The sequence below is a fragment of the Spinacia oleracea genome, chromosome 1 (genome assembly GCF_020520425.1).
Source record: "Spinacia oleracea cultivar Varoflay chromosome 1, BTI_SOV_V1, whole genome shotgun sequence".
In the NCBI taxonomy this organism is placed as follows: Eukaryota; Viridiplantae; Streptophyta; class Magnoliopsida; order Caryophyllales; family Amaranthaceae; genus Spinacia; species Spinacia oleracea.
The window spans coordinates 113,772,500-113,785,102 of record NC_079487.1 but is presented as its reverse complement, the minus strand read 5'-3'; the positions used below and the strand labels follow the sequence as shown (position 1 = coordinate 113,785,102).

General features: G+C 34.6%; 1 protein-coding gene and 3 non-coding genes across 4 annotated transcripts; all 4 read left to right on the top strand.

The window, feature by feature from the left end:
• Positions 1–2,202: 2,202 nt before the first annotated feature.
• TRNAK-UUU (transfer RNA lysine (anticodon UUU)) lies at positions 2,203–2,274 on the top strand. Its single transcript has one exon. It is a non-coding gene; the product is annotated as a tRNA-Lys (tRNA).
• Positions 2,275–4,960: 2,686 nt separating this feature from the next.
• On the top strand, positions 4,961–5,032 carry TRNAK-UUU (transfer RNA lysine (anticodon UUU)). Its single transcript has one exon. It is a non-coding gene; the product is annotated as a tRNA-Lys (tRNA).
• A 71-nt stretch (positions 5,033–5,103) lies between these two features.
• On the top strand, positions 5,104–5,175 carry TRNAK-UUU (transfer RNA lysine (anticodon UUU)). Its single transcript has one exon. It is a non-coding gene; the product is annotated as a tRNA-Lys (tRNA).
• A 3,596-nt stretch (positions 5,176–8,771) lies between these two features.
• LOC110794824 (uncharacterized) lies at positions 8,772–12,374 on the top strand. The gene is made up of 9 exons (XM_021999791.2): positions 8,772–9,069; positions 9,174–9,290; positions 9,744–10,041; positions 10,208–10,604; positions 10,681–10,780; positions 10,867–10,926; positions 11,082–11,165; positions 11,581–11,688; positions 11,781–12,374. Exons 1-9 carry the CDS (start codon positions 9,001–9,003, stop codon positions 12,087–12,089), a joined length of 1,542 nt encoding a protein of 513 aa, XP_021855483.1. The 5' UTR covers positions 8,772–9,000; the 3' UTR covers positions 12,090–12,374.
• Positions 12,375–12,603: the final 229 nt, after the last annotated feature.

The window sequence follows — 12,603 nt, the reverse complement described above, 5'->3', positions numbered from 1 at the left end:
ATGCTCTCCTCCAACGAGGTTCCCTCAAATCAGAGAACTCGGATGCCAGATGTGTTTAAACTCTTGTGGTCCCTTAAGATTCTTCCTAAATGGAAGCTCTTCATGTGGAAAATTTTCAGAGGGGGTCTGGCTACGAAGGTAGGTCTTAATAGGAGAGGTATACATGTTTCTCTGCTTTGTGACTTCTGCAAATACAGGGATGAAGATACCCAACACATTTTTAGGTTTTGTGACATAGCAAAGGAAACTTGGAGGGGTGGGAACTTAGGTATCCACTCAGAAATCAATGGGGATCTTCCTTTTTTGGATTGGCTCCTCTATTATATCCGGCAGTTTATCGGCCAGGATGGTAGGGAAAGTGAAAGGTGTACGTACTTCATAGGGACGTTGTGGGGTTTATGGGTATCCAGGAACAACCATGTCTTTAGAGGAAGTGCGTGGAATATGGTAACGGTGAAGGCGGTCATTTCCGAAGCTTGTAGTCAACAAGGTTTGTTGCAAAGTAGTGTTTCAACAAACATGCGTCAGCTGCATCCTCCAGATGGAGATCCTTTGTACCCCCCTGGGTTCTTTCATGCAACTCTAGCAAAAGAGGGGCAAGGGGGAGATCAGAGGGTTCTCTTAATCGATGGTGGATGGAACAAGAACACGATGAGAGCAGGAATGGGGTGGTACCTTGAAACGATCAACGATCTAGAAGTAATAGGGGGTGCGACCTTTGGGGTGGCTAGTTCAGCTCTGCACGCAGAAGCTCTGGCTTGTCTTCTTGGCTTGAGATGGGCTGCTCACTCTGCTATCGACTCCGTAGCTGTTTTTACTGACTCTCATAATCTGGTTGCTATGTTACAGGATAAGTCACAGGTGGATATTCAGATTAGTTGGACTATCAAGGAAATCCAGCGGATTGGAAGAGTGTTCAAATGGTGCACAATTCACAAAGTGGACCGGCAGATGATACAACAGGCACATCTGCTAGCTACCAAATCAGCTGCTACCCTTTTAAGTTTTTCTAATGGTTTGTAACCTTCTTTACGCATATGTCAAAAAAAAAAAAAAAAAAAAAAAAGAACACATGTCAAACATATATACGATTTTCATTATTGTGCACCAAAGAACACAATTCATGTCCTTTAAAAAACATGTGAAATGTTATGAGGAAGTCTTAATCTATACTGGGTATACCATTGAAATGGTACACTAATATTCTGCATTTTTATTTAGTACCAAAACACATAGTTTAGTATAAAAAAAGTAATTGTATTTTCTCATGTAATACCAGACAACATAGTTTGGTAACATGGTTTCATTTTTATTTGGTTCCAAACAACATAGTTTGGTACTCACAAGTCAAATATAAATATTATTTATCGTGGGGCCAGACTCAATTTATTACATGAACTTACCATTTAGCCCTTAATATACCAACTGAAGTTACTATTTTACCCTTAGTATACCATTTTAATGGTATACCTAGTATAGATTCAGAAAACCTCGAAATGTTATTGTTATTTATAACTATTGCTCATTTAAAGAACATACGGAGTATTCAAGTTCATTAATTAATATAATTGTCGGGTTCTATTTTATGTATACTTCGTACGATGTACTTCCTCCATCCTTTATTGTTTGCCATATATCCTAAAAATGCTTCATTAAGAATTTAGTTGGGTGAAATTGAGAAAAAACAAAAATAATGGGACAATTTTTTGGAGACGTATCAAAATAGCAAATTAAGCAAACAAAAAGAGACGGAGGGAGTATTCTGTAAGTATTATGTATAATAAATCAGTATCTTAGTGAGTGCGGCAACTTTTGTGTAAGATCGCCTTACCGGAAAGACCACTTTGATTGCTTAACTAATTAGTTATAGTGCTTTACTAATTAGTTTTATTGTTTAACTAATTGGTTCCAGTGCTTAACTAATTAATTTATGTCTTTAACTAATTGATTTAATTGCTTAATTTATATGACACCAAAGTGGTCTTTCGTGTAAGACCGCCTTATGTAAAAGTTTGTATAGTGAGTGTGGTGTATATACATTTCAGGTCTGAGGCTATTCAAATGAATAAAGTTTCCCTTCACGTGGTTCATCCGTGCTTTACAAGACACCCAAAATGAGATACTCCGTACTAATGGAAAAAAATGAGAATCGAAGTTCCACAAATATTCATAAAATATATTGGAGGTGTAAGTTAACACGTAGCCTTCTTAGCTCAGTGGTAGAGCGCGTGGCTTTTAACCACGTGGTCGTGGGTTCGATCCCCACAGACGGCGGTTTTAAACATTTTTTTTTTAGCATATTAAGAATTTAAATCTTTTAAACATCATTTCCTGGTGAAATATTTTCCCGCCAAACACTATTTCCTAAAAAGACATATCTATTTTTTTTCTCTCTCCTTTTGTATAAATGTTTATATGTGGAAGGAAAATATGATTATGGAATATACCATTATTAGAAAATTTTGGTAATATTTTAGTCAAACTGTCATATCAATAATAGAAAATATTCTTACTCAATATTTTGGTCAAATTAGCATATTGAATATATCAAATATTTTAGTCAGATCTTCATGTTAAACATATAAAATATATAATACGTAGTAGGTTAAAATTGTATATTACATGATAAAATGAGTACATTCAAGATTATTGATTACGCAATAGATTTAAGGGACAAATAATTCAATTAAAAATTTTATTAAAAAAAATGGTCAAATAATAATTTTCAATTATCCGTACATGCACGGGACCTAATCTAGTATTCTACTATACTAGTGTATATGCGTTGGCAAGGAAATATACGTGATACTCGATACCACCAACAAATGCATGATGTAAAATCATACCACCTTAGTTCCCGTTCGGTATCGTTTTTTGTTTCTAGTTTTCTGTTATTTATAAAATTAAAAACCAAAATAAAAAAAAAAACCACAAAAAATAGTTTCTAATTTTTTGTTGTCAGTTTTCAAAATTAACATGATTACTATAAGTATGTCTATCTTTTAGTACATGATTCATATAAATCATATGACTTTTAACCAAAAACTAAAAACTGGAAACTGACAATGATACCGAACGAGCCCTTAGCTATCTTTTAATTGTGTTTTCAAACCCAACTCAAATAAATGTAACTTAGCTTGGAAGATAATACTTCTTCTATTTCAAAAAAACATGCAACAAAGAGTGGGAGATAGCTCAGTTGGTTAGAGCTTCTCTCACAATTTCAGGTGATCCTGAGATTGATTCTCATCCTTGCCATTGTGACCCATTTACACCCAAAAAAAGAAAAAATATTTACAACACTTTACTATTCATATATCAACTTTGACCATATAATTTTACCAATTATTAAAAGCAAATGTTATCAAATAACATGTCAATGAATTGATTTCATCATATAAGAAGTACTTTCATAATATTACATTTTAAGAGTTTTTAGAAAGAAATAATTAGAAATAATTATGGTCAAAGTTGAATTTTGATAAACATGTTAGTCAAAGTGTTGCAATTTTTTTTGAAACAGAAAATATATTTATTTTGTGCTTTTGACTAAGTTATTTTATTGTTTGCTTTTTTTTTTTTTTTTTTTTTTGCATAATGTCGTGTAAATTCTGGAACTCAAATAATAAGCAAATGTGATATTAATTAAGAGTAACAATTAAAAAAAAAAATCAAAGTAAAAACTCAAGGCGTCCGGACCACATATTTGTCAAAAGTAAGGATGGTTGTGGGTCGGGGAGACCCGATACAAAAAAGCCCTATCCGGCTCAGGCAAGAAAAAAGCACAGCCCGACACGAGCACGAAGTCATGGACCGTGAGCCACATGTTTTTGGAAAAAGAACGACAAGACACGACACGACAAGTTGTCATAAATCTTGCTTTTATCATCACTTCTTCCCTAGACATGTCAAACGGGTTGGTCTGGTCGGGTTGTAAAATTTATTTTTGGGTTAATTCGGGTTCTTCACTTTCGGGTTCGTGTTTACAAATGTTTGTTCAAGACCCAGAACTTTCTGTTTGGGGTTCGGGTCGACCCAACATGTTGAGAGATTTTAAAATGCGTATTTTATTTTCATTAATTTAGGTAATAAATATACTCCGTACAAAATATGAACACAAATTAACAAATTTTCTTAACAAGTTTATACTTAATCAAATTCAACCATAAAATAGCGTATAATTCAAATTAGAAAATTTGGTATTTAATACCTTAAAAATACACCACCTTTGTATTCGTTACCTTATAATTTTTTTATTTTAGTTTACTATCTAAATTATGTTTTTGTTTGGAATCATTACCACTTTACAGTTTTTTTATTTTAAAATTAATATACTCCTTTAAACGGAGTATGTCTTTTGTTTCTTAATCTTTTAAAGTGATTCAAAGATCATTATTTTTCTTTTTTCTATAGGGATTTAATTGCGATCGACATTGTAAAACAATTCGTTTTCACAAATATTTTAAAATTATTTTTATTTGATTCGTTTTACCTTTTAGAAATTCTAAATCTTTATGAAATCTTTACACATAAATGAGAAAAAATAAAAATTTCATGAGGTAGTAAATACAAAAGTGGTGTATTTTTAAATACCAAAAATCTTTCAAATCAAAATCATATTACACCCAACAATATTGACAACAACGTGTTTACTATGCTTAAAATTTCTCATAATCTCATTTATTACAATAAATACAATTTGTAATCTATCGGGTAAAAAACGAATTCGGTCGGATTTTGACCCATTACGTTTCGGGTTGCTCGAGTTCAGATAAAATCGGGTTAAGGGTCATAAAATCTTGTTAAAGACTTATTATTTTCTGGTAGGATTCGCATCGGTTTTCGGCTTCGATCAATTTTTGGCAGGTCTACTTCTTCATCTCTTTCAAGCTAGGTCCACTTCCTCATGCCAGGCGCTTTAAAAAACTAAAATAAATATAGTATGATTACAATCAACAAAGCCTTCTTAGCTCAGTGGTAGAGCGCGTGGCTTTTAACCACGTGGTCGTGGGTTCGATCCCCACAGACGGCGTTTTGAAGATTTTTACTTGGGCCGTGAAGCAATGTTTGAAAAAAATTAAAACCTTATTAAGATTCAACAAAGCCTTCTTAGCTCAGTGGTAGAGCGCGTGGCTTTTAACCACGTGGTCGTGGGTTCGATCCCCACAGACGGCGATGAGTTTTATGGATAATATTTTATCGCTTCCTCTGTTTTTTGGGCAAAGAGAAGACCCATTTATACGAGGGGGGGTATTAAGGGAAAATCCTTCCTATAATATATTTGGTGATATTCGACTCCTGAAAGTTAGAGAGCTAATCAACTACTCTATCATTCTATCTCATCTCGTTTGCTCGTTATACGATTAAAGAAAAGTCATACCGATTATTTATCAATACTCCATAAAAATAGTCACTTCCAAATGGGGCTAGTGGAACTAAACAATATAAGAGAAGTAGGTTCAACTCCTACAAGTGATTGACCTTATAATTTCACTTTTAATTTTTCCCCACTTAATTTCTTAAGATATTCGTTGACTAAAATATGCAAGAGTTTTTTTTTTTATATAAAATATTTACAACAAATCAACAATAGCGGCATGCCAAGATGCCACACTAATAATAATCGAAGATGAGAATTCTAGTTTAATGGGGGAAAATGGTTAATCCCATCAACTATTATATCATGGTAGTTGAAGCATCACTACCCAAGATGAATAAGTTACCGTGTTTTCACCCCACAAACAACGCTTTGGCATTTAAGATGTTAATTAGTCAGTTTTTTTTTTTTTCAAACGGTTTTTTTATAACACATGAAACACAGTAATTATACACTGTATTTTGTTGACACTTAGGTCTCTTAAAAAAACATTGTGCTGAATTAAGTAGTCATACTTTTAATTAGGAAAATTTCGTATTTACTACCTTTTAAATACCCGGCTTTTGTAATTACTACCTTATGAAATTTTTATTTTATTTTACTACCTTAAACTTCCTATAATTTTTTGTTTACTACCTCTTAACAGTTTCCATCCAAAATTCCGTCACGTAGGGCCCCCTAACGTCTTTAATTCTAATTTCCCTCTTTGTTTTGAACTTCCTTTCACGATTTCTCTCTCTTCTCCTTCAATGTTTAATGTATCTTCAACCTCTCAATTTTCTCTCTTCTTCACTTCCTCTCAACCACCTGTTGGTACTTCATCATTAATATTTTCGTTCAAATCAACTCATCAAATTTCCCCCAAATTTTTTGCTTCGAATTTTTTTTCTCGAATTGAGTCAAAATTTGACGAAATAGGATTTTAATTCACCCTAATATCTCATAATTTCGCTCACAAATCTTCTTTCCAACCTTGAATCTTTCCAATTTTGATTCTTGAGTTTTCCCCCAATTTCTAGGGTTCATACCTTTTATTCGCAAAATTGAGCGATTTGCCCCAATTCAATTTTGCTAGGTTTTTCGATTGTTTTGGTAATTCTTTTGCAATTTCAGTGTTCCTCAAATATGGATTTCTTGAATTTTTTTGGGCAATTTCATATTTGCAAGAATCTGAAAATTGGTGATAGATTCTCGAAGGTTTTGGGCAATCTGAAAATTGGTGATAATTATTTTTGGGCAATTTCACATTTCTTGAAGGTTTTGGCGGAAAAGCCAAGGTTTAATTCCCAATTTCATCTGTTCAATTGAATTTCTTGCTGTTGGTGGTCTTGTGTAAGAATTGAAGTGAGTTTTGGTTGAGATCGTTTCGATTTTTTGATGGATTCGCAAAATTTGATCTCATCTTCTTCGACGAATGTCTACGAGCAGTGGTATAGCTCCTTCTTCAATACATTTGTGCCCTGGTCTGCTGGTCTGTACAATGGTCATGTGATGATCTTTCCTCTGGGCCTCTTATTTGGTGCTGAACTATTTCTCCGCAATATCTGGCTTTGTCCAATTGCTCTGCTTGTGTAGCTTTGTCGCCCTCAATCACAAAACACACATTGAATCAGCTGGTTGAACAGATTTCTCGCCCATTTGTTGTTCATGAGAACAGTACTACAAGCAACTGCAAGCAAGTATTGAAGTTCAACCTTGCCAGACCTCTCTGTTGCTGCTCCTTTTCTTGCTTAATGGAAATCCAACAATCCAGCATCATCAACTGAGGCGACAGTCTGCTATTATTAATTGGGCTTAGCACCTGTTACTAGGTGTTAGACTCCAATTATTCCAGCCTCAAGTCGTCCCAGCTGCATACACAAGAATGGGGTGTGATGTGTTTTTTTGGTTTATCTCTCACGTTTGCAGACTGTAGTGAACTGTGGACGCTCGACGATGCTGTGAAATGGGCCTTCCTACTCTTGCGGCGGGATATCAATAACATAATCATGTTTTTGATAACATGATTATGTTATCAATTCGAAAAATTGTAAGCTAAATTTGACAATTCATTTGAAGAAGAAAAAACCCCCAAATTGGATTTAAACCCTAAATTGAAGAACAAAAACATAAAATTATTACCTTTAACGAGAAGATTTATCCTTGGTATGAGCACAAAACGGATGATTGACAAAATGAAATAAAACCCCTAACCTAATTGCAGAATTGGAAGTGATTTGAAAAGTTGAGAAAAAATTGGGAGAAATTTGAGCAAACTCGTGGTTGAATGAAAGAATATAAGGAGGGAAATCCTAAACTAGCCGTTAGTGGGCCCCACGTGACGGAATTTTGGATGGAAACTGTTAAGAGGTAGTAAACAAAAAATTATAGGAAGTTTAAGGTAGTAAAATAAAATAAAAATTTCATAAGGTAGTAATTACAAAACTTGGGTATTTAAAAGGTAGTAAATACGAAATTTTCCTTTTAATTAACGTACTAGTACTGAAATGCTTAGAGAATGTACATTTTAATCATGATAAGTTGATTGAGACCCCTTAGATAATATACTCCGTTAATCCTTAGCAATTAGTCTTTTTGCACATTAGAGACAATAGTTATGGGGCTAATTTGCTACATTTGCCAATTCTTTACTCCCTCCATTCCTAAATAATCTTCCTATTTGGAGTTTGGGGTGGAAAATAAGAAAATTGAATCTTGTAATGATTGGGTGTAAAAGTAATGATTAGGTGTAAGAGAAAGTAATAAAAAAATGAAGGAAAGTAATAAAGAAATAAAGAAATGAAGGAGAGAGAAGATATTTTGTTTAAAGTAATAAAAAATCATAAAAATGGGATTGGGTGGGTGAATGGGGAAATGTGAATGAATTAAATAAGAAATAATGAAAAAAATTATGGTAAAAAGTCATGTCCAAAAATAGAAACAGGAAAATCATTAAGGAACGACATTTATAAAAACAGGAAGATCAAAAAGGAATGGAGGGAGTAGTAATGAGTCTTTGATAATCCCTTTTTGTTTTGACAAGTAATTGATATGGCGTAATATATTAACACCTATACATTAAAATAATAATCAGAGGTGTTGACATATCATTGCTGATGTTGAAGTCTTAACACATTTTCACATCTTAATTAAATTAAATACTCGATTAAGCCAAGATCAAAGACTAGTTAAATTTAATAAAAACATTTTATTTATTTACAAATAAATTTTTGTTAAGAAATTCAGAGCCCCAGAATCCTGACAATTTCTTAATCTGTTGTGCCACCTGTTTCAAAGATTAGTAGCATAGAACATGTACTCTTTTTTTGGAAAGCATAAAACAATGTCATGCGCTTCACGTCCTTCACCTCCCCCATAGGCATAAATATAAATGAACACAGATAACTTCATGTGATTCTACTCTTTTTATCTTATGAACCCTTACTTTGACCAGTTTTACAACTTTCCCCACCATCACCTCACTAACCTCTCCACCGCAACTCAACCTGCTCGTTATTCATTCCTTTCCTAACCTCTTTGTCTTCAAAACATCCAAGCTTTATAAACTCGGCTAACATCATGGTCAGTTATCAGTAAACTTGTATAGTCGTATACTCATACGTGTGATATTCCTTGCAAGAAGAATGAAGTTCGAAGACTTCTTGATGCCATCAAACGAAAAGCAACGCAGAAGGATTGCTCTTGAGGAGGAGGTAACATCTTCTGAACATGATTAGTCAGTCAATGGTGATGATAGAAGAAACTCCCAACTTACAGATGTTAAAAACTTTGATGACCTGAATTTATGTCCCAACAGGTTGAGGAGCTGCAAGAGAGACTAACTGGGGAGCTGCAGATGAACGGTGTGCTGCGAAATGCATTAAAAGGACCTCTTCTTTCTTGTTCTTGCGTTTCTTCACTGGTTCCCCTTGAGGTAGGTTTCGCTTTCTGATACTACTGGTTGCCAAGATGTTATAACTTATAAACCTCAAAAACAGACAATTTAGCTGGTAAATATAAGGTCGCATAAAATAGAACAGTAATAGAATATCTGCATAAACCAATTTTACAAGAAACATCCACCATACAACAATGCATAATTGCTCTCATTATCACTCCCTCCATCAGAAATTAAGCCATACTACGTATATACTATGAACGCCAGCACAAAGTGGTTTTTTATTGGCTTTCTAAATATGCTCTTAAATTAAGTGATGGACATTTAAAAAGTGATTTTGTAAATTTGTATCATATTCTTCATTTTTAAAGGTTGGGATTATGTAACAAAAAAGTCCAAACAGGGAGCATTTATTGTTACCTAAAAGACTAGTATATAAGAGTAGTACTGACAAATATACTCCTGCGAAAAATAAATGTTCTGCTGCAGATGCAGGTGCTTCTAGCAGAATTAGCAACGGTAGAAAAAGAAATTATTTGGCTAGAAACAAAGGTTGAGAAGCTGAAAAAGAACCTGTACAAAGAGAAGAAGCTCAAAAAAGATAGACAGATGGAGCCGCCAAGAAAGTATCTTGAGAGACGATTACCCTACAAACAGCAAAATGAAGGAGAGCTTAAAGATTTAAAATGGATTACAATAACACGAAGCCATAACAGGCAAAGAAGTATAGAAGAGGGAAGGTTTTCTTTGAGCTCTATTTCAGACATGCAAAGCGCTTCCGCAAAAGGTTGGTAAAATTTTCTTTAAAAAAATCTGAATTCTACTATATATATTTCGGAAACTCCTTTCCAAAGAATAGATCCAGCAGATAAAGATAGCAAATGTAAAATGATGATAATCAAAGAAATAATTCTTGGTCACTTACATTCTCATTATACCATGGATGAAAGCAGAAGAAACTGCCAAGAGATACCTGAGAATTATCAGAAATAAACCAAACAGCATCATAGATGCCGAAGCCAGCAGTGAGGAACCAAATAGACTCTCTGAAGAGCTGCTCCAATGCTTAATAAGCATATTTGTAAAGCTAAACCAGACATTGTCAGAAAAAGAATCAACCTCTGCTACTTCCAAGCATAACCTAAACTGCATCAATTCAAAAAACTTTTCACCCAAAAGTACATTCAGCTGTAAAGCAAGATCATCTATCACCAATGATGATGGAGTATCACAAGGTTCTGATAGCACAGAAATCGGTTTTGGGCCTTACAAGAACTTCAACCAAATCACAAGAAATTCACTCAAGACAGCTCGGCTTTCGGATTCTTGTCCTGCAACCAAAAAACTGAGGTACCTAACAAATTCCCCAGTCAGAAACAAATTGCTATATGTAGAAAAACTGACATGTTATTGGACTCCCTGTCAGGGTTTTGCTGCAGAAGTTATGCTATGTGGACCTGTCATTCTTGAGCAACAAACAAAAGCTAGCTTTCTGGATCAACATCTACAATGCCTCTATAATGCATGTACTGTAAGACATCTTCAACCACGCCAAATCCTATAAACTACCAAAACCAAGGCACTGACACTCTTTTTTATGTTCTGGAACCAGGCTTACTTACAATATGGGCTGCCAAATACACAGGAGGGAATGTTAACACTACTAAACAAGGTGGGTAACCACGTTACCTATATTCATCCTTTGCAGGATTAAGCAACAGCACGGTTACGGTACTTTGGTAACATAGATAAAGTTAAACAAGAAGGCAAATTTAGAAAATTAAATCCATATGATGAGGAAGAACTAAATGTGCACTTTTGTACCAGGCTGCGCTAAATGTTGGCGGGATAGTGCTGAATGCTCTGGCAATTGAGCATTACCTTCTTCGGCATCCAAGTGATCCAAAACTTGTAAGTAGTCACAGAATCTTCCTATCTTCTATCTCTTGGAGCCATAAATATTCTCAGTGAAACTAGACAATGCATAAGAACATTTATCCATGCAGCAATCCCTAAGCAGACCACTTCCCTAATCCTATGTCTGATTCTTCTCCAACTGCTCAGCCAACTCCAATAGAAACTACTTCTTAGCAAGTTTGGAAAAAGAAAGAAGAAAATAAAAAGCTCATGAAAAGCCTCAGAATATAAGGTCAATCTTTTCATACTGCATGTAGACATGTCAAAGCTGCATTCATCTGGTCATCCGGGGAATCAGTCTATCAACAATATTCAAAATATATGCATCTTACCAACAAAATGGAGTTTTTCATTCATTAATCCAGCACAATAATCTATCTTCACCTTACTCATCAATTTCACTGCATAGGATCTCATAAACGAGAAGGAAATGCTACTGCGTCGGGCTTATGGACTACGGTATCCAGAACCCAACATAACTTTTGCACTATGCCGAGGCAATTGGTCTTCACCAGCCGTGAGTATAATTTCCTTGATTATGTACACTAATCACTATTATCATGTGGTGTTACTGTAAAACTTAAGGTAACAAGTAATTCCTATGTGCAGTTGTGGATTTTTACTCCAGAAGAAGTGGTGAATCAATTAGGTAGAGCAAAAGTGGAATACTTGGAAGCTTCCATACGAGTGACGAGCAAGAGGAAGGTCCTGGTTCCCAAACTCCTTCAATGGCACATGCATGATTTTGCAGATGACATGGAATCATTAATAGAGTGGATATATAGCCAATTACCACCAAACGGGATACTAAAAAAAGCAATAATGGAGTGCCTATATGAAGACAGAAAATTTCCAACAGGAAAAATGATAGAAATTGTGCCCTACCAATACGAGTTCCAGTACTTGCTGCCACATTAGAGGAACAATAAGGAAGAAGAAGCGACTAACAGATCTGTTTCAACAGGCATACGAATGACAACTGCAATTGAAACAATGGAAAACATCCATCACAAACCTGTAAATAGCTGTATAACATCATTCATAAAGGGGTCGATTTATCATCTGTTCCTATCTCGATCCTCAAAACAGTATAAATTGGAAGAAAAAAAGAAGAAGAAGTGCACCTTACTAACATATGATGCTAGAAGGTCTATGTAGGCCTGTAAGGGTGCAATCCATAATCAATTGACCAATTACAACCAACACTTAATCTGTGGATTATTCAATTTAAGATGCAAACTTACAGTTACCACTTACCAGCATTATGATATGTCCACATCCAAGAACATAAAACAAGAAGGTGCATGAGTAGTCTTAAAAGAATTTGTAACTTGCAAAGCACAAACCAAGAAAAAAAATAGGGTACTTAAACAGATGAATACTAATTTTGAAATAGATGGCTTATATCAAGATCAATCAGTCTTCCAACTAA